Here is a 25,062-nt window from a genome sequence, read left to right as displayed (position 1 = left end):
GCTATAAAAAAAAAATTCTGTGTAGTATGTTCAGTTCTAATAAACTTTAAAATATTAATTCAACAATTAAGAGTCGTGCAATATTGTTAAACACATTTGCAGTATATTCAGTCCTTTATTCATTAATTTATTTGTTCATTCCAATTTAAAGGACTTAGCAAAACATAAATGGGGAAACGTTTGGGCCGGAATGGCTGAATTTGAGCCCCAGTCAAGTCCTGATGATTCTCCTCTTCTAGGGTCAGAAAGAAGACATTCTAATGATAAATATGCATGCACAAGATGTCACGGTTTCCACAGAATCACTCAAAGACGATGCTAACGTTTTCAAGAACCTTCACTTTGAAACCTTTGAAAGCGTTTTCAGGCCCTTAAAACGCAGTTGTTGTGTAAATGAACAGTCAAAACTCATGCTGTTCTTGTTTTTTGTTGAAAACGTCGTTGTTATGTAAGCGCCCCCTTAATTTTTCTTTATTAAGCCCCCTTACATTCTCTGGCCCACTGTGAGATGTAGGGGGGTTTGGGTAATTATCTGACCAATAAACACATTTTGGATAAGATACTGTATCTAAAGGACTGCCCCCAAAACCATTCCTGGTCATTTTCTCCTCTAAAAAGATGGATCCGCCTGAGCCTGGTAATGGTAGATTGCTGGTCGAAAATAGTTCATAATTTGAATTTTTTATTTCCCACAGAGCCTTCCTCCGCTCACTGCTGGATATAATAAGATGCTGGCATACCGTGTTGGCATGGGTTTCTCATTTCCTTTAAAGTATGCGAACAATGGCATATCGAGTTATTCGCCAGCACTCTTTTTAACAACAATGCAATGCAAACAGAAGAGTGAGAATGTGAAACTCAAGCCCCCCGTCATTAAGTTCATTATGGATGCCAACATCATTTAAATTCAAGCAGGTATACTAACATCCACTGTCCTCAGTTCCTCTAGTCTAAAGCACTACAGGAGCGCACTGGCCCTCCCCAGGGGACTGATGCCAGGCACGGCATGCATAAGTAATACCCTGTTTTCTGGATCTTCACACACAACAATTACTCTTTCCAGGAGAGTTCTGTGTCATTAAACCTGAAATGTGTTTATCGTAAATACATTCAAATTCATCTTGCCTCTTGCCACTTAAACTGTCAGGAATAATTTTATGGTTACTGCAGAGCAAAAAGGGGAAAAAATACCAACATTCTTCAACAGAGAGGCACCTCAATAATGAATATTTATTCATTAACATTAAAAAAGTTTGAAAAAAGTTTGAGTTTTACATTGGGAAGCACCAAATTAATTCAGTGAATTGTCATCAGTCTTAATGAGCCTTATGACAAATCATTCAGAACAGTCAAGGTGACCCTGGTGTGAATTAATAACAGACTGGAACCTGCAGTGAATCCCTACATGTGTTTGTGTAAGGAAACTAATACATAATTTCACCATTGTTACAGTCATAATTAGAAGCGAACCACTCTACTTCCACAACCCCACATTTTAATAAAAGCTTAATATGATAATATAACCTACAACTCAGGAGCACATGGGCTCCAGCCTAGTCTGGTTCTCCATCTGTCTTTCTCATACATCCAGATAAACACACACACACTCTCACACTCCTCTGTTCTATTTCCATATCAAACAGGGCTTGTTTTGCTCCAAACTTGCATGTTTACTTGCCTCCACTTGCAGGTGGTGTGTTAAGTCAGCAGATGAAAATGAAGAGACGAGCAGTGTGTTTGTGTACATGTGCGCAGGTAGGGGCTTTATCTTAATATTCAGAAGTTTTGCTGTGCAAAAACAACATCAGAGTTAACTTGGTTACAACTCGGAGAACATGGATTAATCAAGATGGAGAGAGAAAAAAACACATGTACCAATAAACACTTAAAGGGATAGTACAGCAAAAAAAATGATAATTTTGTCAACAATTTATCACCCTCATCCACATCTACTGTATTACTTTTTTTTGTGAATAACAAAAAAAAAGTACATTGGGAAATAGCGTTTAAGAAGTCTCTTATGCTCAGTTGCTCACCCAGGCTGCATTTATTTGATCAAAAACACAGTAAAATACATTAGGCTAACATCACATTTTAAAATAACTGTTTTCTATTTTAATATATTTTGGGGTTCATGCACATAGTGCTGAAACCCAATTGTAATTGTTCAAATATCCAAGGATCAGCAGTAAGTTGTAGGGACTTTAAACCTTGAAGGCTGGTGGTAGTACTTACACCGTCTACAACATCACCAAGGCTCGCCATGATAGGCCTGACGGGGCCGCTACTCTGATCGTCAATAATTTTGAAAAAAGTTTTAATTTCAATTTCTCAGCAAAACATTTAATGCCACTTTTACAAAAATGCCTCCTAAAAGAAAGTAGATATTTTCACCAATCAAGTGAGTAGTCACTTGGTCACGCTAAACATGAAAAAAACATGAAAATGTCTAGAACCACCCAACCGTTAGTCCGATTGACTGGAAAATTGGCATTCAGTGTCTTTGGTGCCATAATTGTCTATAAGGACATTGGTGTATCTCAAAAAACATGGCCCTAATTAGCACTAATTAGACCAGGATTATGGAGGCTGATCGGAATAAAACTCATTGAGCATGTTCGACTCATGGCCCCTCGACTCGAGGTCTGTAAGAATTTTGAAAGAAGTCGGCCACTAGATGGAGCAAACGAGTTTTACGCCTCAGTAATCACGTGGTGTTTCACTCATCTATTCTAGGGCTGAATCTGAAATCACCCCCAATAACCTCAAATAGGGTGTTACTTGAGGGGACAGCCATTTGCAGTGGTGTCCAAAACCATAGTGGACGTTATTGAGTGCACTCATTCAATCCCACATTGCACTGCAATAACGTGTGTACAACCAGTGTATGTTCAACGGGTGTCCGAATTCACTCACTCGTTTTCTTTCACTCCTTCAAGTGAACACTATTACTGGACTGGATTTGGATTCAGCCATTGTTTATAATTATTTAAAAAATATAATTTTACCTTTTGAGTGGCTACAGGGTCATTTGGAAAATGGGCGTGGCAAAATATCCTCAAAAGTCAAGAAATCCTAACCGAAAACTCAAAACTTCACGAAATTAGTGATTCTAAAAAAGACTTTTATAGAGATCGTCCCATATGTGACACTGTAACTGTTAAAAAGCTTTAAACCCATATATTTCCTAAGGTAAATTGCCTGTATTGGTTGTAAATGGTCTTTTCCTTCTATGATTTAAGTGGTTACATGCTTGGTAAATAAAACATAATATCTTTTTACGCATGTGCTTAAATGCCTCAAAGTGCTTGAACCCTGATAATTGCTTTTCACAGCTATATTTCAAAATGTAATTATTCCTGTGATGGCGAAGCTGAATTTCCGGCATCATTACTCCAGTCTTCGGTGTCACATGATCCTTCAGAAATCATTCTAATATGGTGATTTGCTGCTCAAGAAACATAACTGATCAATATTTTTGTGGGTAAAATATAATTTTTTCATAAATCTTTGATTAAGTTCAAAAGATAATTTAATGTCTTGCATCATCTGAACTTTTCTCACAGTCATAGTTCACAGTTTGCATGTTTCTGCTCGAGTGTTTCTGTTGACATTTGCAGATCTGATTTTAAAATACATTCCTGTGAAATTATGAGTTGTCATCACATGTCCACAGAAGTGTTGCTTTACCGTGTGACCTAAAAGGCAAGAAGGGCCAAGAAGCACTTTAGAAGATATTTCATGGTAGAATTACCAATGAATAACTAAAAAACTGACGCATGTACAGTCCAAATAAGCAACCTAAAAGATCTGATGATGAAGCTCTGACGTGTATGTGGTGGTAGTCAAACTGCTGACTACACTTCTAGATAACAGTGGACTCTATCCAAAAACCAGGCCTTACACTCACCTTGGTAGTTTTGATTTTGTTCCCGGAGCTGCAGGACCAGCCGGTGAGGTCAGGCAATACTTTACACTCTTCACCATTTAAGCATGGCTCCATTTGACACCACCACTTCATCCGCACGATTGATGCTGAGAGGGGATTAAAATAAAAAGTGAGTGAAATTACCATGCTGTGATGGTAAAGCTGATTTTTCACCATTGATTCAGTCTTAAAGGAGCCGTATGCAAGATTGTGGCCAAAACTGGTACTGCAATCAATTTCAAATTAGTTATCCCCGCCTTCCCCCATGACTCGAGGTTGCCAGATATGCTGCAGGATCCAGCAGGAATGTAGGCTGCTACAAAAAGCTTCCAATGGCAAGTGACGAGTCCTACATGGTGAGTTTTTTTTCTGTTAATTATTTATTTCGGACTTTGTAAAAGTATTTCGGATTCATATCGAGTTTTTTGGGGTTTCGCAACTTTAGAATTTTTTTTATCCGATTCTGACACATTAGTAGCTGCAGCTGTGGTAACTAGAGAAGAGCTGGCAACCCGAATGCCGCAACACTACTGACTCCGTGATTGGTAGATCGGTGGAGGGTGGAGCATAAGACCAAAACACAACATCAGTCAAGGGCTGCAAGTTCACTTTTTAAATGACAATATCCTGGCCGGACGACTTTTGTCAGTGATATAAGTATTTGAAATGAACATGATTAATGTCATGATTAATTTATGATTAATTGAAATAAGTTTCTTGCATACAGCTCCTTTAAATGTCTTATGATCTTTCGGAAATCATCCTAACATGATGATTTGATGCTCAAGAAAACATTCTGATTATTATCAATATTGAAAAGAGTTGTGCTGCTTATTTTTGTGGAAACTCAGGATTCTTTGATTAATTGAATGCAGAACAATTGAACAATTTACTGCAGAAAGAAGAAGAAAAAAAGCTTACTGAACAGCAGTGTAAGTACTGGAGGGGTTTATTTTGTGATAATTACAAGCTGACTTCATTATCCTGCTTATTAAATGCCTACTTTCCAAGTAAATAAATATAACAAGGACATAAAAGACTACTTTGAGTTGAAATTACTTCATTATGTGAGAATCAAGAGACTGCAGAGTGATAAGAGAGACATAAAATTCAATATATATATTTTTTTTTTGCCAGAGACAGCGGTCAATGATCAAAATGTTTTCCACAACAGACAGAATCAAGTATTTCAGAGATCAGTGTAGTAAGAATGTATAAAAATCACAAATAACTGAAATGAATTGATAGCAAATTGTGAAATATCGAGGTCTGTTAAATCTTCTCAGAGGCGTAAAAATGACCATGATGATAACACACCCACGTAAGCTCACTGCCCACCTCTCAGATGCACATAAACCCACTCAAACCCACACAGAGACAAACCTGCATGCTGAAACTACACAGAAAGACACAAATATGGCTGATTAATGCTCCATGCTGACAAAACTGCCCTGCTGAGGGGAAAAAAATTAAACAGATGTGTACACATTTCATTTATTTAGACAAAACACTATAGACAATTAATATCAGCCATTTACTGGTTAGAAAATTAATTATTAGTTTATTGTATCAGGCAGAATTTCAATATTGGCGCATGCCTAAAATAAATAAATAAACAAATAAAGTTTTCCAGCAGAAAACTTAAAACAGAGATACCTGCAGCAATAAACTTGGTGCGGGCGGCAGTAAATCCCTCCAAAACATCTGCTGATTGAAGAGTCAACAAACTGGGAGAGCAGGATTAGATTCACAGCTCAAAGCCTAAATCTAAGGAGAGTGACAGCTTGAGAAAGCCAATGTTGCTGGAGTTTTAAATCAAAAGCAGCCCTGAAGTCCAACCGGTTCTTGAAACTAAATGCAACAGGAGTTTGCAAACTATCACTGCGTCTTATGCTGTCATACCAAGTCATTTTTAGTTTGTTTTGACCAATACGACAGTAATGGGCTGTACTGACACCTATCGGTGCAGATGCAGCATCACACATGATAATAGAGAGCTGTCACTGATGCAGTTAGCCATGATTCATTTTTTCTTACAGTAATTTGAGGTTAATGAGATACAGACATACCATCTACACATGAAGGTTGGGTGTGGGTAGTTCCAGCAACCTGTCCAGCGAGACAGGAGCACTTAACCGTCTGAGACCTTTCCTCGATTTTATTCTTATTACAGCACCGATGAGCCGCCACCACTTCACAGGTACCTGGCTTTACTTCAGACCGACCATAAATTGATAGAAAGACAGTTAGACATATTTGTCATATGTGCGTACAGTGTACACACAGCTTCAAATTTTGTGAAAACAGAGGCACAGATAACTTTATTTCTAATGCCCTGGCGCCCTCACGTGGACATAAACAACACTACAGTTGCTCTGAGCTCTGATCCAGTGACTATTAAAAGCAGCACTGAAATTATTATTAAAATGTGTGTGTGTGTGTGTGTGTGTGTTTTTATCTTGCCACACGGTATATATCATTAACTTAAACTAAAACTATTAAAAACATTTATGTTGATTGAAATAAAGCTGAAATCAAACATAAATCTTGGTTGAAAAAAAATGTTGCCTTAGCAATAAACCGAAACAAATTTAAGTTGAAGCACTAAACTTATTAACTGGAAATAAATAAAAAATGAAAGCTAACTAAATAAAAAGCTAATAAATAAACTAAATGAAGGCAACTTTAAATAAAAATAAATTCAAGCACAATATATTATTCATTTTAAAAATCAGTTAATCAATATAAAATCAATAAAAACTCAAAAGCTTTTTTTTAATGTAAATAAAATTATAAATCTATAAAATAACAGTTTGATATGCATATATGCATGTCAAACATTATATTATTTATATTATATTTGATCATATTATTTGACTTTATGGATGCAAATATATACTTAAAGCTATACCAGCCACCTCATGACATTTTAGATTCACTATGTTCATGACTGAATGAGTTATAACTAGGTGGCAAATAGTGTTTAGCTGTTATTAGCAGTGGTCTGATTGTGCTCCCAGTGGGGCTATATAAGTGTGTGTCCAGTGTGAGTAATGAGACCTAAGGGGGACAAAAAAAGAGATGTTGCACTAGTTGGCTTAGCTTACCGGTTTGGCCTCGAGAGCTTTGGTTGCTGCTGGACACTGACTGTGAGCACAGGAGCCACACACACACAAGCAGAAGAGCCCTTGGTTTCTGCCTTACTGTATTCCTGTAGATAAGCTTCACATAGATTTCCATTTTGCAGGACATGCTTGCATTTTCCTATGATAAAAAAGGAGTGTATTTTGTCTTGATCATTCTTTCAATAAATATTTATTTCTGTGCATGCATTTCTATCGCACATTTAAAAACAACATAATGTGACCAAAGTTTAAAGCAAAATCACAGGTAAAATAACAAGAAATTTAAATGTTATGACACTTTGTGCGACTTATTAACCATTTTCGTTGCTCTGCCTCAAAAGTCAAATAGCAAAATCTTAGGATAGTACGACTATCCTTCATTTAATGTACTGAGGTTAAGCATCACCATCATCTTCAGCAACGCTTAGAAAGAAACAAATTGTAAGGGAAATAATTTACTGTTGCTGGTATTACTGTCAAGTCCCTGGGTTAATCTGATCTTCCATCTCCCGATCTGCAACTCTGCCAAAGTGTCTTTCAACACAAGTGCTCATAGTACCTGACTATGGAAAACTGCTCCCTGGTGATTTTTTAGGTCTCCAGGCTGGTGGCAATAGAACCACACACACACAAAAAAATTTAGTCAGGATAACATTCATATTCAGGATTTTCTCACATTTTTAAAGCTCAGCAACTTCACAATAAACTGCAAATCTGTCACTTATGAGCTTATTATATGCAACTGACATATTTTTTATTTGAAAAAGATTAAAAAAAATGGTTAAAGATATTTTTTATCGAAAGTTAAAGAAAAAACAAACCAGGTTATAAGCGAGAAAGACCATTATAAACGAATTCATAGTACTGAAAAACAATGCAACAGCCTACACTATATTACTTGAATAATGACTGGCTGATTTGTGAATCTCATTGCGTCATATTGCTATTTCTGTTCTATCTGTTATGGATAGTATATGGAGACGGGATTAAAACTAATAATAATGTAAATCGATACGTGTGTGCAATTAGCTAAGTAAGCTACATCGATAACTTTTTTCATCACAGTATTCTATGCGCGGACGTAGCCTACAAAATGGAGCCACGCGGCGTTAACTTTAGGCTACTCGTAATTTTCACGGACACATACAAATTAAAATGTTTGACCATCATTTTGTAAACGAATGAAAAAAATAGTTGAAATGCCTACCTGCATTTCCTCAGGAAAACAATGTCCACCCGATTCATGTAGCCTACTCGTTCAGTGCTGGTTTATGAAAGTCCTCAGGAAGACGCTCCCCGCATCAGTATCAAACTTAATCAAGAGACCATCTGTTCACATTCAGATCCTTTCTATTACTACTCTAAAGGCGATTACTCGTGTTAGTAACAAGGATCTTTATTTAATAGCTCGTATAATATATCTTCCTGGAAGATATACTTTTTTCCATTTTATCATTTACATTCATGTTTATTGATACAGCACCAATAAAAAAATGAAACTTTCAATAAAAAGCCAATAAAAGGGTTCAAAAGTATTTTAAAATTAGGTGTTTTGTTTTATTTTGATGTAAATAAATGTATTTATTTAGCTGAACTAGTGAACTTGGAATTTGGGCTTTTTCTAAATTTTGATTGAATGATTTTGATTGAATGATTTTGAAAGAATGATTTAATCATCAGAAACTCAAAATTATATGTTATCTGAACTAAATAAATTATTTAAGTTGATTTGACAAAAGAAAAAAATGTTGTGATTCCTACACTGTAAAAAATATTGTTGGCTTAACTTAAAAAAAGTAACTAACCTGGGTTGCTTTAAAATTTTAAGTTGATTGAACTGGAAAAAGTGGGTTAATACAATGAAGGAGATTAATTTAATCATCAGAAAGTCAAAATAATAAGTTATCTCAACTAAATAAATTATTATAAAGTTGATTTGACAAAAGAAACTATGTTGTGATAACAAATCTTGAAAATATTTTTTTGCATGATCAACTACAAACAAAAGACTGCACAGACCTAATAAAGAAAAAAGAGTCACTACTAATTGAATGAAGATGACAAGTTTTAATTGAATCAGCTTCAGAGTCAACACTTCAGAGTCAACAACACCATCTGTCTTGTCTGTATCTTTATAAATCACATGTCGTCCATCACCAAATTCAGTGCCTTCCAGTGACCCTCACCAGCCTTAGTGTCTTCAGGTAACCTTTACCGGCCCCAGTGCTGTGCAGTGACCCACACAACACCCAATGTCTTGAGGTGACCCTCACCAGCCTTAGTGTCTTGAGGTAACCTTTACCGGCTCCAGTGCTGTGCAGTGATCCACACCAGACCCAATGTCTTGAGGTGACCCTCACCAGCCCTAGTGTCTTGCGGTAAACTTCACTGGCTCCAGTGCTGTGCAGTGACCTTCACCGACCCCAGAGTCTTCTGGTGACCCTCACCGTCCCTAAAGTCTTTAAGGAACCTATATCCCAGTGCTGTGTGATGATCCTCACCGACCCCAGTGTCATCTGGTGACCTTCATTGGCCCCAATGTTTTACGGTGACCAACACCAGCCCTAGTGTCTGAGGGTGAAGTTTACCAGCCTCAGTGTCTCGCAGTGAGGGTCACCTGCCACAGTGCCTTACAGCAGGGGTTTTCAACCTGTGCCCCCCCCCCCCCCCCCCCATCCCATTCATGTGCATCACGCTTAATCACGAACCACGTTCACAGTGTGTTGTATGTTCTGAGGTGCTTGCAAATGACAGTTTGAAACCTGTGAAACTAATACGTCACTTACAAACTGAACACCCAACGTTAAAAGATAAACCGGTCGACTTTTTTTGCCGGAAAGAATCAGGATTAAAAAATCAAAAACAAACTATGACCAGCCAAACCACTGAGGCAGTCAAAGCGCTTACAGCATCATATGAGGTGGCATATTTAGTTGCCAAGGACAAAAAGCCTCATACAATTGCTGAGAGCCTCATTCGTCCAGCAGCAATGGCCATCTGTAGAAATATGTTCGGAGATAAGTTTGCCAGTGACATTGAACAAATCAGACAACACTATGAGCCGCCATATTACTGAAATGGCAACTGACATCAAATGTCAACAAATTGAGAGAATACGTGACGGAATTTCTTTTTTTTTTTACAATTAAACGATTCGACCAACATCTCAAGCTCCTCCTCGCAACTACTTGTATTTGTTCGCTACCGTCATTAGAGAAAATTGCTTGAAGATCTGTTATTTTGCTCAGCAATGGCAAAAACATGCACCGGAAGAGATATTTTTGAAAAACTCAATGGTAAATTGGATGAACTTGGTCTTTGTTGGGACAAATGTGTCGGTGTGTGTACAGACGGAGCGGGAGCCATATTAGGGAAAAAAAAAAAAAAAACGTTACTTTGGTTCGTGAAGTAGCTCCGCATGTGCGTTTCACTCACTGTATGATCCACAGGGAGGCCCTTGCAGCAAAAACTCTTCCTGACGAATTGAACGCAGTGCTTAAAACAGCAACACAAATGATCAATTTCATCAAGACTCGCCCCATAAAAACAAGACTGTTTGGCCTATTATGCAAAGAAATGGGGTCAGAATATGAATCGTTACTTTTGCACACGGAGGTACGGTGATTGTCCAGAGGTAAAATTTTGCAGAGCATATTTGCATTGCGTGACGAACTAAGACTTTTTCTGCTCGATTGTGCATCTTGCTTTGCAAATATCTTTACTGACTCAAAGTGGCTCACAGATGCATACTTGTCTGACATTTTTGATAGACTCAATAGCCTTAATTCAACTCTTCAGGGGCCTAATTCAAGCCAACTAACAATGTCTAATAAAATTGTGGGGTTTGTGAGGAAATCGGAGCGATGGAGGTTGATGGGGGAAATGTAGACATGTTCCCAACCTTGGATGAATTTCTCATGGAAAAATAGCTTAATTGGGATGATCCAAAAAAAGAAAAAACTATCCATCTACAAGCCCTGTCTGCACTTTCAATAAGTATTTTCCTGAGCAGCATTGTAACCAGTACGACTGGGTTCGTAACCCCTTCATCGAAAGTGCAGTGAGTCTGTCATCAAATCAGCAGGATGCCCTTCTGGGCCTTTCAAGTGACCGAACTTTGAAGACATTTGACTCGAACACACTGCCGGAATTCTGGCTGTCAGTGGAGACAGAGTACGCTGAACTTGAGAGACTTGCAATTGATATACTTTTGCCTTTTGCCTCAACTTGGCCCAGCGAAGCAACATTTTCTATATTAACTTACATCAAAAGCAAGTATCGCTCACGCTTATTGACCGTGGACGATAATTTATGGATAGGATTGGTATGTTGTGCTCTCAGAAACAGGCTCAGCCATCACATTAGGTAAGCTAAATATGTACTGTTTCAATATAGTAACTATTTTTATGCACGCTATATGCAGCACATAATACAGGAGAGTACAATTATAGTACAATTATTGTGAGATTGTTTTGTATGTAGCAAGGCTACGGTGAATGGGCTGTTGGCGTGACTTTTGTTTGTTGATTTGACTTTTGTAAATAAAACGTGCGAGTCCCAGTCACGCAGCCACCTTTCTTCCTTCCAAACATTGAACCTCTTCACAACTTGTATAGCAATGATTCGTTTGCATGCACTTTGGGACGGTGAGGGGCACGAATGAAATAGAAATTGAAATTGGGGGGGGTCCTAAAACATCCTAAAAGGTTGAAAACCCCTGCCTTACAGTGTCGGCCCCAGTATCTTTCATTGAGGGTCACCAGCCCCATTGTCTTCTGGTGATCCTCACTGGCCTCTTTGTCTTCCACTGACCCTCTCCGAGTCTAGTATCTTGCAGTCACCGGGTCATCTTGGGTCACCGGCCCCATTCTCTTCTAGTCTAGGTCTCCATTGCTGCATCTTCAGGCTTGATTTTGTTACTGTGTGGTGAAGTAATGAAAAAGTAAGAAAACAGGTCACGTTTGTCCACTCTACACATTCATTACCTGTATGACTAAATCTAATCTAATCTTAACTTATTCACATCTAACACAGTAAAACTTCATTTCTAAACTTCATATAGGCACATGCAGGGCAACAAACAGATCAATCTTAAAGATAAAAAGATAAAAATCTGCCAAAGCATGAGAAAAACTTTCTCCCAAAACTGCGTAATCTTTTTCTCACTCGCCCAAGCCGTCCAGTTTTAGGGAGCTTTGATCTGGAAAATACACAGAACAAGCGTGAAGATGGACTGACAAGCACTCTACAATAAATGGTTCTAAATAAACCCATAATGACCAGAATCCTACTGTACGTGTGCATGTTTGTGGGTGTATGTGATTGTGCATGCATTTGATCATCAACCGTTTGCCAACAATTCAGGTGTGCATGTGCGTGTGACTGTGTGTTCAGCATATGTACCTCATTTCTGTGAATGACAGCTGGTTGACACACTCTTCGTCAATGCAGTCCCCTGCCTCCTCTAATATACAAACACAGGTCTAAGCATTTTCAATCTCTCATACAAATACAAAACTAAAGAATTAGCCTCTGTATTATCATTTTCACTCTTAAACACTAGCAATGACTAATAATTTAATTGAATTATTTATACAATGAGAGATTAAATTCCTAAACCCAATCAGATGCCACCATCATTTAAAACATAAACTTATAACACAGAATAAACTCACTGCTGTGATGCCGGTGGATGCATGAGGGTACATGTTCGGCAGCAAATGTTGCAGGTTGTTCAGGAGGTGCTCCGTCAAATCGTTACACAGCCCCTGTTCCTGAATCACGGTGGGGCCGAGAGGAACGCTGCACACACAGATAACAAACGTGTCACATCACTATACACCAAACACCCATCTTCCTTTTATGATTGACAGCTCCATCAGACTGGTCTCTGTGTCTCATAAGATCCTGAAAACTTGTACATGTAATTCTAGAAACCTCAGTCCTGAGTTACATGATGTGCTTTGGAGTACAGACTATATCAGCTGAACACACACACATAAACGCTTACTGAAAGATGGTGGGTCCAAAAACTATTGATACGTTTTTGGATGTCATCTGATTTAAATGACTCTCAGCAGCCACACGGGACAGGAAGTGCAGAAGATAGGAGAGGACGTTAAAATGTTCCTCTGGAAGATGGTTCAGGATCATCCTCAAAGCCTGATCCATTTCTTCCTCTTTTGAATCTGTAAGATACAATGAAGAAGATTCAATCAGATTTGATGAGTCAATCTTTTTGTGGAGCAAGTACCCAAAATGTTCACTCCTCACCACCTACCCTTGAACACCTTCAGCAGTCGTGTCCTGTGTGAATCTGGAATAAGTCCACCAGGCAACTCTCTGAGGAAAAGTTTGAACAAGGAGGCAGTAGTGGGAATATTCTCACTGTCAAGATCAGGAAAGCTTCCTTGGTCAAAACTTTTCCTCAATTCGTGGCAGAGCTTCACTTCCCCGCCAACCCGGAACAGGCCACTCTCACAGAGACCTAAACACAAACACACATTTAACAAAAACACACAATCTCAGCATACATGGACACTGAGAAACACTGGCAAAAACACTCACCATGCTTCTCCACAAACTCCACTATGTGCATGAGCACTAGAGGAAGACCCTGCCTCATCTGTCCACTCTTCCTCAGGCCGATCAGAGGCACACCAAACACAGTCTTCTGTGTTTCCACCTGAACACAAGTTCAGAAAAACAGGGAGTTACAAGGAAATGTAGGCTACTGGACAGGGAAAAGTGCAGGAGAAAATAACTTTAAAAAGCACACTTTTTAGACAGCTTCTTAAAGGATGTAGAGTCAGGAAATATCACATTTCAGGGCTCCAGACTAACTTTTTTTACTAGGAGCGCTGTTGCCCCTGACTGAAAATTTTAGGAGCGCAAGCAAAAAAATTAGGGGCACACCTTCAATAAGCTTGCAATGCAATTATTCAAATTTCCCACAAAATAACTGTAATACTGACAAATTCTTTAATTATAAATAGACTTAACATTATGATATGCTGTTTTATTTTAACTTCACAGGGCTCCAGACCCAAAGTTAAGGGCAGCATCACCTCAAATGAGAACTCACAGTTCTATAAAAAAATAAAAATAAAAAAATCTGGTAGCACTGGGGCTAACAATAAATCACTAAGCTTAATTTAGGGTGTAGATGAAATTAACTTTAGTTTTTATCATTTATAATGTCTTAATATTAATTAATAAAAGTAGTGAAAATATGTATATGGAGTGAAAATAGCCAATAAACATCCTACTGTTTACAATGGTATTATTATTATTATTTTAAGTGTTTAAATAAGAGTTTTCCAACATCTTAAAATTGTTCGTTTAAGGACAATCTTTAAAGGATGAACAAAAAATGTGTTGGTATGGTAATCACATAAAAAATACAAAAAAATAAAACATTTATATGATATTATTGAAGTGCTGGGAAAGGATGTGTAGTAGGCTACTTACACATTATCATATTATAAGAGTTAACTTGCCTAAATTCATGGTTCTGTTAGGCTGATTTGTGGACTGAAAGCCTTCTATAAGTGTTTCTCCTGGTTTCCACGTCAGCGCTGTTTGATATGGTTTATAACAGAACTCTGCGCCGAATCGGAGTGTTCACTGGATCTCGTGGTGTTAATGTTATTAATTCTGAGGCGAATTCAATGGATTTCTTCACTGGCTCTAGTAACAGTGTTGCGTGAGCGAGATCGGCCCGCGACTGGCAAGTTCGGGGCTTTATTTTGTCAATGGTTCGGATCGCTGCTGCAGCTCCACGGTCCTAATCATACATGAGTGGCGTATTTTCGTTCCACTTTCATTTTGTTTGCATTCGTTGCTAGGTAACGACTAAAGAGTCAATAGATCGCTGATTGCTCAGACGCACATCAGTTTGTGATATTTGTTTCCGTCTCCTTCCCACAAACGTTTACGCGCGCTATTCTTGTCACAGATTCATTGACGCGCCTCTTCCACGCTTTACCATGCGTTTAACGTGTTAAATTTACTGGTCGCACATGTGCGACTGGATTCAGTCGCACACTCTCAATTTTTGGTCGCAAAATGCGACCATTTGGTCGCAGTCTGGAGCCCTGCATTTACATAATAGCGTAGGCTATAATGCAACGCATAATAGCATTTCTTCATGTGGGTTCACTTACACCAATTTATTGTTAATTTCAATACTTGACATTTAGAACAAGACTGAAAAATAAGAAAGCTGATTCTAACACAAATTTATCAAGTTCTTTACTGGAAGTCAACCTTTGTCCAATTGTTAGCATAGTGTGCTGTGTGCATATCGCATACTTACACACACTGATACAACTCCGTTCACCCCCATTTCAATGAAATGGTGGGCGTCGACAGTCGACGAGCTGTAAACCAATCCGCGAGTCCGAAGCCGTGAGTCGAAAACAGAAAAGGGTCAAAACCGGGAATCCAAAACAAACAAATCCGAAAACAAGCGTCAAAACAGAAGGGAATCCAAAGCCGATAGTCAAAGTCCGAAAGAGAGTCAAAAACCGAAAATCAATAAACAAATAAATCCAATAACTGTATAAACTCGCCAACCGCAACAAAACCACAAACCACATCTATCGCCAACAAACACCCAACAAAGAATTCTGTTGCCATGAAAACCTATCACGTCATAAGCGCGCTATTTTGTGCATTCCATCTGCTGAGCAGTCTAGTTGTGTTAATAACCATCAACAAACCATTAGTGCATTCATTACCATTTAAATTACAGAAATGTAAAGAACATTTTACAATATTTAAACACAAACAATTAGGTTTTTAGCCACTTAATTATGTTTTAACTAAACTTTTTTTTTGTTTGTCCAGAAAGCTTATTTCATTTTGATTATATTTCTTCTTTTTTATTTAATTAAATCGTATTTACCTTTAAATTATTATATTTATATTATATTATAATATATTTCTATATTTTTTTTTTTCCTACAATGGAAGTCAATAGGAACCAGAAAATGTTTGGTTACACAATAATAACCACATCCTCAAAATATCTTCTTTTGTGTTGAGCACAAGAAATTAATGAATACAGGTTTGGAACAACATTTGAGTAAATAATGACAACATTTTCATTTGTGGGTGACCAGGCAAACATTTTTACTATTAAGCTGCTGTCACTTTAAGACCTGCATCCATCATGCAGACACACAACTAATTACTTTTACTTTAGGTATAGAACTGTGTTTATGTACATTGTGAGAATTTGACAGTATAGAGCAACGTACCATATCGTTAACGTGAGATGTAAATGTACAAGGAGTTGTAGCATATTGGGACTGAGGCATAACTGCAAAGGATCATTAGAATGCTCGCTGTAATTTGTAACGTTAGCACAATACTACACTATTTCTTCAAAAGCAGATCGAGGAGACATTTTAATCGTCCACGAGCAAAAATTGTGATACCGCACATCCCAACATGAACTTTCCTAAGACATATACTACCTAGCCTAGGCTATGTTACTTAACTAGCCAGCTAATGCTAGCCCACAAAGATGAGTTTACATAAATTTTATATACATACCTTTATCTTGCTGTTTTTTTTTTTTTTTTTTGCCTTTTTTGACATTTCTGACAGTTTTGCAGCAATGCTGCTGCCTCTTCTGTTCTATCCACTTCAATAATCCAAATCATTCAGTCTGACTGTGCTTGCAGTTGCAATTCATCCGGCTGGCTGTTAACATGCAATTTTTTGTATTACTTTGTATTATTTTATTATTTTGTATTATTTTTCATTCACATAATAATTTATCACAAAAAAAATAATAATACAAATCAAGCTGTCATTTCGTGTGCTCTTGGGGCCCCCTGGTGGGGAAGTAATTAATGGCAGAATTTTCATTTTTGGGTGAACTAACTAACCTAACTAACTAGGCTGTATTAAACAATTAAAACTATATAATTCATTTTTACAATGTGTACGTAACAATGTTTTATAAATATATTCTATTTTGTAAGTTAGATGAAAAGTTATGTTTGATTTTAATTGTAAGTTTAATTGTCTGATGGAGTGATTTTATTCATCTTAAAGGGCTGCGATCCCAGAAACATGAAACTCAAAATAACATAATTTCTTACACAATAAGACGCAGTCTCTCATGCATACATCTGTTTATCTGAGAAAATATCATAATACCTATTTCAGACAATCCTCCTTTTTAATACTCGTCTTTTAAAATTGATATTGTTCCACACAGAATATCAAAGTTAACTGATCACTGCAGAACCCTTTCAAGAAGTTCACTATTATACCTTATTTAGTCTAGTCTACATATTAGTCCCATTTGAAAGGGTACCTAAGAAGTTCACTATTATACCTTATTTAGTCTAGTCTACATATTAGTCCCATTTGAAAGGGTACCTAGTGACAGTTTTTCAATATTTTTTTTCAATATAAGATATTCATACGTTTAGAAATTATAGCAAATTAACAAACTTTGTATTAAATGTAGGTATATTTTAAATACATTTGCATGTACACCATTTATCATAAAATCTCTGCAAAATGTCCATGTAATTTAACGCTGAACACCCATTGATAGATTTTCAGAAATAGTTGCTATAAACCTTCATTGGTTCAATTTATGAATCTATCGATGAGGACACGCAGTTTCAAAGTGTCTTGGTTAAGATTGCCCATGATACTGTAGGCTAAAGGGCTTTCTATATACTTTTTGTACCCTGAACCCTCTGAAAGCACTTATTGCACTTAACTCGTTGCCAGCACTGTGCAAATAAACATGAATAGCTGGAAGAAAAAAAAAAACCCTACAAATGAACTTTTGTGTGATTTGAATAACTCTGGTTAATGTGAAGAAAGCCATTTGCTTGAAATAAAACAGCATTACACACCTGTAGCCTAGTCTTCAATTGCAACATAAAATAATTCTCAGCCATCTGTTTGTTAACCCTTTATAAATCAGAATGAATGTATATATATTATGTATTAATTTACTCTGGTGATGTTGGAAACAGCCCTTAAACTTTAGTAGGCCTAAGTTTATTACACTGATTATGGCTTCGTTATTTCATGCTAATAACATTATCTGACTAAACTAGATTTGGAAATAGTTCAAATAAAATAATCTAATCAACTGATAAGTATCAAGAGTGGGTAGTAAAGGACTGTTGCTTAGCGGGGTCGTCCAATCCTGGTTTGCGGGCATCTTGCGTTCTTCAGACTCCCATCCCACTTTTACTACTCATAAAAGATTCCTGGCTGGCAGGCCAGGCAGTGGCTAATTAGTTAGCTACAATACGACAGCAGGCTTAACCAGGTCAATCCGGCCTGTGGATCAACTTCAACATTTCTCCATTTTCTACCCACACAGACCAACGCGGCGTGCGAGCAGATGCTCTAGATCGCACACATTTGCGCGTCTTTTAGTGCAGTTTGCATTGCATCTAGGTAGTTTCGTACAGCTCCGTGCTACAGAAAGCGCTTCCCAGCATCAGGAGAGACACCTGGATTTTAGCTGCAAAAAGCCTGCACTGCAAGACAGCACCTGGGTTTACAAATAAAATTGTAGTTTGGACAAACAGAAGTCTCTCAATCTGTCTGCAGAATGGCGAGACCTTCAAGGTAAGTGCGTTTTATTAGTCTCTGTTGCTTCACAGGTTCGCACATGATGTGTGATCGGTGTGTGGGTCTCTCCATGTTGCTAAATGCTAACTGGCTAACCAGCATTTTCTGCGCGTGTTTACATACTAGCTCGCCTAAACAGCACAAATCACACCTAAACACGTAGATTTTCGTCTTTTTATATTTTTACGAATATTAATTCATTAAAAACATGACAGTGTCGTTCGTTACATCCCTAAACGTAACGTTGCCTATGTTAACCTCATGCGGCCAGCATTAAATAAAAAAGCGGGATAGTAGTTTTCACTGCTGGGGAATTCGTGTTCAAAACCAGGCAGCTAACGTTAGGCATTATCATACAAAAAGCAAATAAATAGCTTTATGATTATTTCGTAATTCATAGTAAATGTGACACACTATGTAACGTATTTAGGAAGTTTAGCGTATTTTCCTCAGTTAGCCCCGCGAGCATTGATGTTAGTTTATAGCGGCAGCGTGTTTGAGCGTGAACGCGCGCCATTATTTCTCACACACACGACTTGAACCATTTCTCCTGCAAACTTGTGTTTGTAGTTAATGCACATTTGGTTTGGATCTGGTTTCAGTCAGGAATTAAGGCTCCTAAGTGGGAAGTCAACAAATGTGTTTGCGTTTCGCGATAAATGTATTTAAATGCGCCCTTGTTGATTTCGTAGCGTTGAAATGAACCGATATGAACCCCCGAGCTCAAGCCAAGTGACGTGAACAGTGGCAACGTGTTGCTTATCATCTGTCAAACAGTAAACCGGGTTCTTTTATTTAATATGCAACCCTCTCGGAGCAGGCAGTGAATGTTGGTCTCGTCGGTGTCATTTATGGACTGATGAGGTCCTGTGGTCAGTGAATACTGTCTGACCTGCAGGGCCTGTAGTTCAATGCCCCTATCTGAACAAACAGTCCCTCCCTCCTCCCCACACTGCTGCTGTTGGCATGGCAATTAACCTGCTCCAACATGGCACCCCTGGCTCCTCTGCCCCTTCACTGCTTTAAATAAGAGCAGTGACAACTCTGTTGCCATATGGAGAATGAATCAGAAAATCTGCAACCATTTATTTATTTTTAGATTTATATGATTTCGTTTTTGTTAGCCTAAAGAGAAGTTCTGCTGCATTCAGGTCAGGTTTCTTTTTTTTTTTGTATTGATAATTTTTTGCATGTCTTTTTTTAAGTTGATAAATGTTATATATTTTTATATTTTATATTATTTATCTTCTTTTTTTGCAATTTAAGAATCAAAGCATCTAAATTCATTAACATGGTGCAATAAGATATTAATAAATGAAGAGTTCAGATGCAAAAGCCTCTAAATGCCATTTGAAATTTTCTTCTAAAATGACCATTTTTATCAAGCTTGTATATTTAAGTTCAGTAATTCCACTTAAATGACAATTAATAGGTTATCTTCATTGCCATTTAAGTGAAATTACTGAACTTAAATATACAAGCTTGATAAAAATGATCATTTTAGAAGAAAATTTCAAATGGCACTTAAAGGCTTTTGCATCTGAACTCTTCAAATATAGGTCGAAGTTTTAAAGTCGGCATGAATCGGAAGTTGCTTTTGTCTTTTCTTCCCTATTGTGATGCAAATACGAGTGAAACTGCTTCTCAAACAAGAATAAAAGTAGAGCAGGACTTGATTTTTGTCCATCTGGAATTGATTGGATGGTTGTGGTTCGCTATCGTTTTGTTGTCATGTGAGTGAAAGGTTGATTCCGTCCTCGTCATCAAAGAAGAGGGAGGATAATAGCATATAATTTGCTGTATGATTTATAATCTATAAATAGTGCAATATTAATAACAAAATAAGAATAGTACATTTTTATTTCATTGTGTTGTGACTAGTAATACATGATTTTTAAACATATTGCATACATGTTTGTCCTTGTGGATTTATATTATTGGTCATTTATATTTCCTTTCCTGTTCTTCGTGCACAGGAATAAAAGGGTGGTTGACTATGCACAATTCCAAGAGTCTGACGATGCAGGTAAATTCCTCCAATGCAAATATCCTGTTGCACACCTCACTATTGTGTCCCACTTAACATGGTTTTCCCACAGTCATGAAATATAAGGCGGGGAAAGTGAAAGTGTTTTCTTCCAGGGTTGGAAAAGTAATGGAAGTTATTATAAATAATAATAATAATAATGGAAAAAGATCTTCTCTAGGGTTAGATAATGTCAATGTGCTGCATTACTACTTTATTAGATTCAGTGTGCTGTGAAGTCATGCTGTTTTATAACCTGATGATTTGATATATAAGCTAATAACCTGAATGATTTGATACAGATGAGGAATATGCAAAAGAATCGGAACGACCTGAGAAAACATCTGTAAAACGCAGGTAAGTTTCTCTGATTCGTTATATTTTTTAGTACATATGTAGTAACTAAGAACGTAATGATAGCAAAACTAATACATTTCTGGTTGTAAAAGTAATATTTGAGTTTAAAGGGATGGTTAACCCCAAAATGAAAACTCTGTCATTAATTACTCACTTTTATGTCGTTCCAAACCTGTAAGACTTTTGTTAATCTTCGGAACACAAATGAAGATTTTTTTATTTATTTTTTATTTTTTGATATCTTAGAGCTCTCCTTAATTAATGACAGAATTTTCTTTTTTGGGTGAACTAACCCTTTAAACACCACTCTCAAGTTTTCATGTGTTTATTTTAGCTTCCTTCATTTCTAAAATTATTTATGAGCTCCATACATATTCATTACACTATTTGTTTAAATTCATGAAGGCTGTGTATTTTGTCTGAATTATTTTATATATTGCTGTATTTCTTCCTATGTAGTGATGATTCTCGAATCAAGGATCACAAGAGTAAGTCAATTTTTTTAACTTATTTTTGCTTCTATTTAAATTTATTTCGAATTATTTTATATTGATTCTTTTTTTATTCAGTTATTAAACATTCTGACAAAATGTTTTTCTATCCCAATATTCCAGAGGATTTAAGTGATGATGACAATGACAATGACTATGGGGAGGATGAGGAAGAGGATGATGATGGTGGTGACAGTGATTTTGATGCTAAAGAGGCCAGCAAGGGGAGACAAGCAACAGCTAAACGGAAAAGGGCTGCAGGTATTACCAGTATAAACACTTCATTACATAGTCATTCAGTTACGTCTGACAACTACTTTCTGTGCATGTTTGGCATTTTACCTTTTAAAAAAATAAATGCACAATATGTATAACAACAATGGCATATGTTGGCAATTCATAATGTAATATATTAAATATTTTGACATCCAAAATCATGGGATATATTTTCAGTGAAGTGTGGTCAAACATTTTACTGGTAGTGTATAAGAGTTTAGTCAATTACTCATGGCATCATATTTGAGTGCTCCATAGTATGTTCACTGATCAATGTTTATATGTGAAAAAGCCTAAAAAGAATCTGGTGGACTGAGCATTGCTGAGCGTGTGAGTGCTAATTCATACTGGAAGCTGGAAGGAAACTCCAAATATGCCTTACAGAAATAATATAACTTATGTTTCATGAAATCCCTAATGTGGACAAATGCATCAAGCTATTATAGTTGAATAAAAAGAAGAAGTTAGAAACACTTACTTATTAAACACAAAGAAAATAAACACACGACTGCCGCAATATATGGTGTATTCGAGTTCTTCAAGGCATCTCGGGTATTTTCATAATAATAAACTATATTTATGATAATGTAGTTTGGGAAGATGTTAGATGTTTCGCAGTGCTTTAATGCTTTTTTAGTGCCTCACAGTGCACACTAACTCAAATTGGGATTCCAGTTTAATTTCTACAATATATAATATATAAACAACATATAAACATGTGTATAATAGTCTTTCAGTTTTGTGTTCTTCTTCATGTTCTTTTCTGCTATTAATGAATTGTATTCTTTTGTTCCTTTTTACTATGTGAATCTGCTCTCATCTGCTAATCAACTTGCTCCTATTCACTTAAGAAAAAACGCAGTCGATTTTTTTTTCATGCCCGTGTTGTGATTTAGTGTTTATGCATTTTAACAAACCTTGTGTTAATTAACCATGTACCTGCTCTTTTGACACACAGATGACAGTGACGATGAGGTAAAAGTTGTGAAGAAGAAGGGTCGGCAGGTGCGTCAGGCTGCCACTAAAGCTGCGTCCAAACAGAGGGAGATTCTTCTTGGGGACGGAGGAAGTGAGGATGAGGAAGGAGGGGAAGAGGAGGAAGAAGATGACAGTGACGTTTACACTGGCGGTACAAACAGTATTATGTCAGAGTCAAACTATTTCAAGAAAATTGCCATTGGCACGTTAGCTAACCGTGAGATACCTGATGTTTTTTACTTCCCTCATCTGCTCATAGAGGACTCAGGCAGCGATGAGGACTTTATGGTTGAGGACGATGATGACGACAGTGATTATGGCCGACCCAAACGGAAGATCTCAAAAGTGACCAGGAGAAGCAAAGACAAGAAATCGCCTAAACCCAAGCTAAGGGCTTCAGGTAAAGCCACCCATAATCCTACTATCAGATTATGTCTGCAAAAAAAACAAAACGTCTACTGTAATACCTTGGTAATTAATCACTAATCACTTGATAATTAATTACAAACTACCTCTAGACACCTTCACCTGTCACAGTTACAGTAATTAAGTCAATTATCTTCTCCCAGTGACCCGAGGGCCCAAGAAGAGGAGAGGAAAACGTCAGACGAAGGTTAAGAGAGTTGTGAAAAAGGCCTCGCCTAAAGCCAAAGATGAAGATATCGAGAGCAACAAGGAGGAGGAGGAAGAGGACGAGGCAAAAAAGGAAGACGGGAAAGAGTCGCCCGCCCCGAAGAAGACGCAGGATGACGAAAGTGGCGCAGAAGGGGAGGAAAACAATGACAACGGAGAAAAGGAGGAAGAGGAGGAGGAGGAGAAAGAGAATGAGAAAGAGAAAGAGGAAAAAGACGATGTTTCTGAGGAGGAAGCTCCATCAGGTGAAGACTGAGCTCTTTCGCCTGCTGGTGAACGTGTCTGTTATCTGTTTTTCTTAATGAGGAGCAGTAGAATTTATTTCCCACGATACTCAAAGAGTGTTTTGGATGTTTGTTATGTCTCTCAGCTTGTAAATACCATATCTCCGAACGAAATCTGTAAAGTATCATCAGAGCTATTCTAAAACTGTACGGTTTGGCCTTATCCCAAAATGCGGTCTTTCATAGTAATCACTAATCAATGTTTCAATTATAGCTTTGCAACGTATTTGCCGAAACCGTTTTGTTATAACAAAGGATGAAAATGACGTGTCCAAAAAATACAGATTATACTGTAGGCTCTGTACTTCACTTTATGGGCACCTTCATTTAAAAAAAAAAAAAAAACGCATTTGAAGAAGAAACGTAACTGCTCGTTTACTCCTAAACAAACACATTTTTGTGACTTTTACTGTACACGATCTCATCCCAGCGGCATTGACCGTTGAAAACAGGCTTATAATGAACATATACGCTTGTCGTCATGAACTGCACTGGATTGTTGTGGCTGCAGTTCAGTCACGTGATTTTCCTTGCTACATCAACTGTACGTTACATAGCTCTAGTACGCTACTTTCTCCCACTTTCCGTGCAGTTGTTTCTTGATTCAGTCTAGTAAATCAGCTTATTCCCGTCTGAGCATTTGAACTAAGATGAATTTTTCTATGGTTGTATTGAACCTCTTTCATGGTTGGCATGCTTTCATGTACGTCGGTGGGCGGAGTCTCGGGCTCGGGGTGAGTGATGTCAGAAGTGAGCTAGTGAAAACCTTATTATTGACCTCTGTGATGCTTCATGTGTGCATTTTTTAAGAATATTTTGATGCTTATAGATGCCTTTTTAAATGCAGTCCGTCGAGCCATTAGAATGGTAAAAACGAGCTGAATTCAGTGCACACCATTCATAGCTTTCTCAGCTTCATAAGACTATTTTTATCGCGTGTATCTCCATCCTAACCTGTAGCCTTTCAGTCTATATCATAATTTATCCCAAATAAATGTTTGTTTTAATTACGCTATTCTGATTTTTGTAAAAATTTGTTTTACAAGGAAAAATAAAATGTATCTTTAAAGAAATCCAGTAGTTGGCCTGTTTTTCACTTTTACAGCGCATCTTCTTGGTTTGATAGACTGTAATGGAAATGACATCATATACTAATTTACTTGCCCCCCTTCAGATTAAACCTGAGTTTGTATGGTTTGAAGATTAATCTCTCACGTTGGTACAGTACATTGATACTCCATGCTGTCTTTTATAACCAATACTTTAGCTAAACGGACCTTTTCACCAGTGATATTTTGAAAAACTTGATTGCAACTTTATGATGGCAGCAATTTTAGGATTT

General features: G+C 37.3%; 3 protein-coding genes across 3 annotated transcripts; 1 reads left to right on the top strand and 2 right to left on the bottom strand.

Annotated features, from left to right (window-relative positions):
* Window positions 1-1,373: 1,373 nt before the first annotated feature.
* On the bottom strand, window positions 1,374-7,186 carry LOC120463608 (chemokine-like protein TAFA-4). Its single transcript, XM_089124117.1, has 4 exons — window positions 7,038-7,186; window positions 5,998-6,155; window positions 3,911-4,035; window positions 1,374-3,698 (listed from the first exon to the last, which is right to left on the bottom strand). Exons 1-4 carry the CDS (start codon window positions 7,178-7,180, stop codon window positions 3,687-3,689), a joined length of 438 nt encoding a protein of 145 aa, XP_088980243.1. The 5' UTR covers window positions 7,181-7,186; the 3' UTR covers window positions 1,374-3,686.
* Window positions 7,187-9,124: 1,938 nt separating this feature from the next.
* Window positions 9,125-15,885, bottom strand: LOC120463607 (protein FAM13A). The gene is made up of 7 exons (XM_089124116.1): window positions 15,371-15,885; window positions 13,621-13,738; window positions 13,334-13,540; window positions 13,064-13,241; window positions 12,729-12,855; window positions 12,457-12,512; window positions 9,125-12,253 (listed from the first exon to the last, which is right to left on the bottom strand). The coding sequence occupies exons 1-7, from the start codon at window positions 15,398-15,400 to the stop codon at window positions 12,145-12,147; spliced, it is 825 nt and encodes a 274-aa protein (XP_088980242.1). The 5' UTR covers window positions 15,401-15,885; the 3' UTR covers window positions 9,125-12,144.
* A 2,405-nt stretch (window positions 15,886-18,290) lies between these two features.
* On the top strand, window positions 18,291-24,793 carry nucks1b (nuclear casein kinase and cyclin-dependent kinase substrate 1b). The gene is made up of 8 exons (XM_039652635.2): window positions 18,291-18,672; window positions 20,652-20,701; window positions 21,004-21,058; window positions 21,518-21,546; window positions 21,673-21,810; window positions 22,784-22,954; window positions 23,063-23,203; window positions 23,373-24,793. Exons 1-8 carry the CDS (start codon window positions 18,656-18,658, stop codon window positions 23,690-23,692), a joined length of 921 nt encoding a protein of 306 aa, XP_039508569.1. The 5' UTR covers window positions 18,291-18,655; the 3' UTR covers window positions 23,693-24,793.
* Window positions 24,794-25,062: the final 269 nt, after the last annotated feature.

Source organism: Pimephales promelas, chromosome 20, assembly GCF_988280905.1.
Source record: "Pimephales promelas chromosome 20, fPimPro1.hap1.1, whole genome shotgun sequence".
In the NCBI taxonomy this organism is placed as follows: Eukaryota; Metazoa; Chordata; class Actinopteri; order Cypriniformes; family Leuciscidae; genus Pimephales; species Pimephales promelas.
This window is presented reverse-complemented; position numbering and strand designations above follow the sequence as displayed.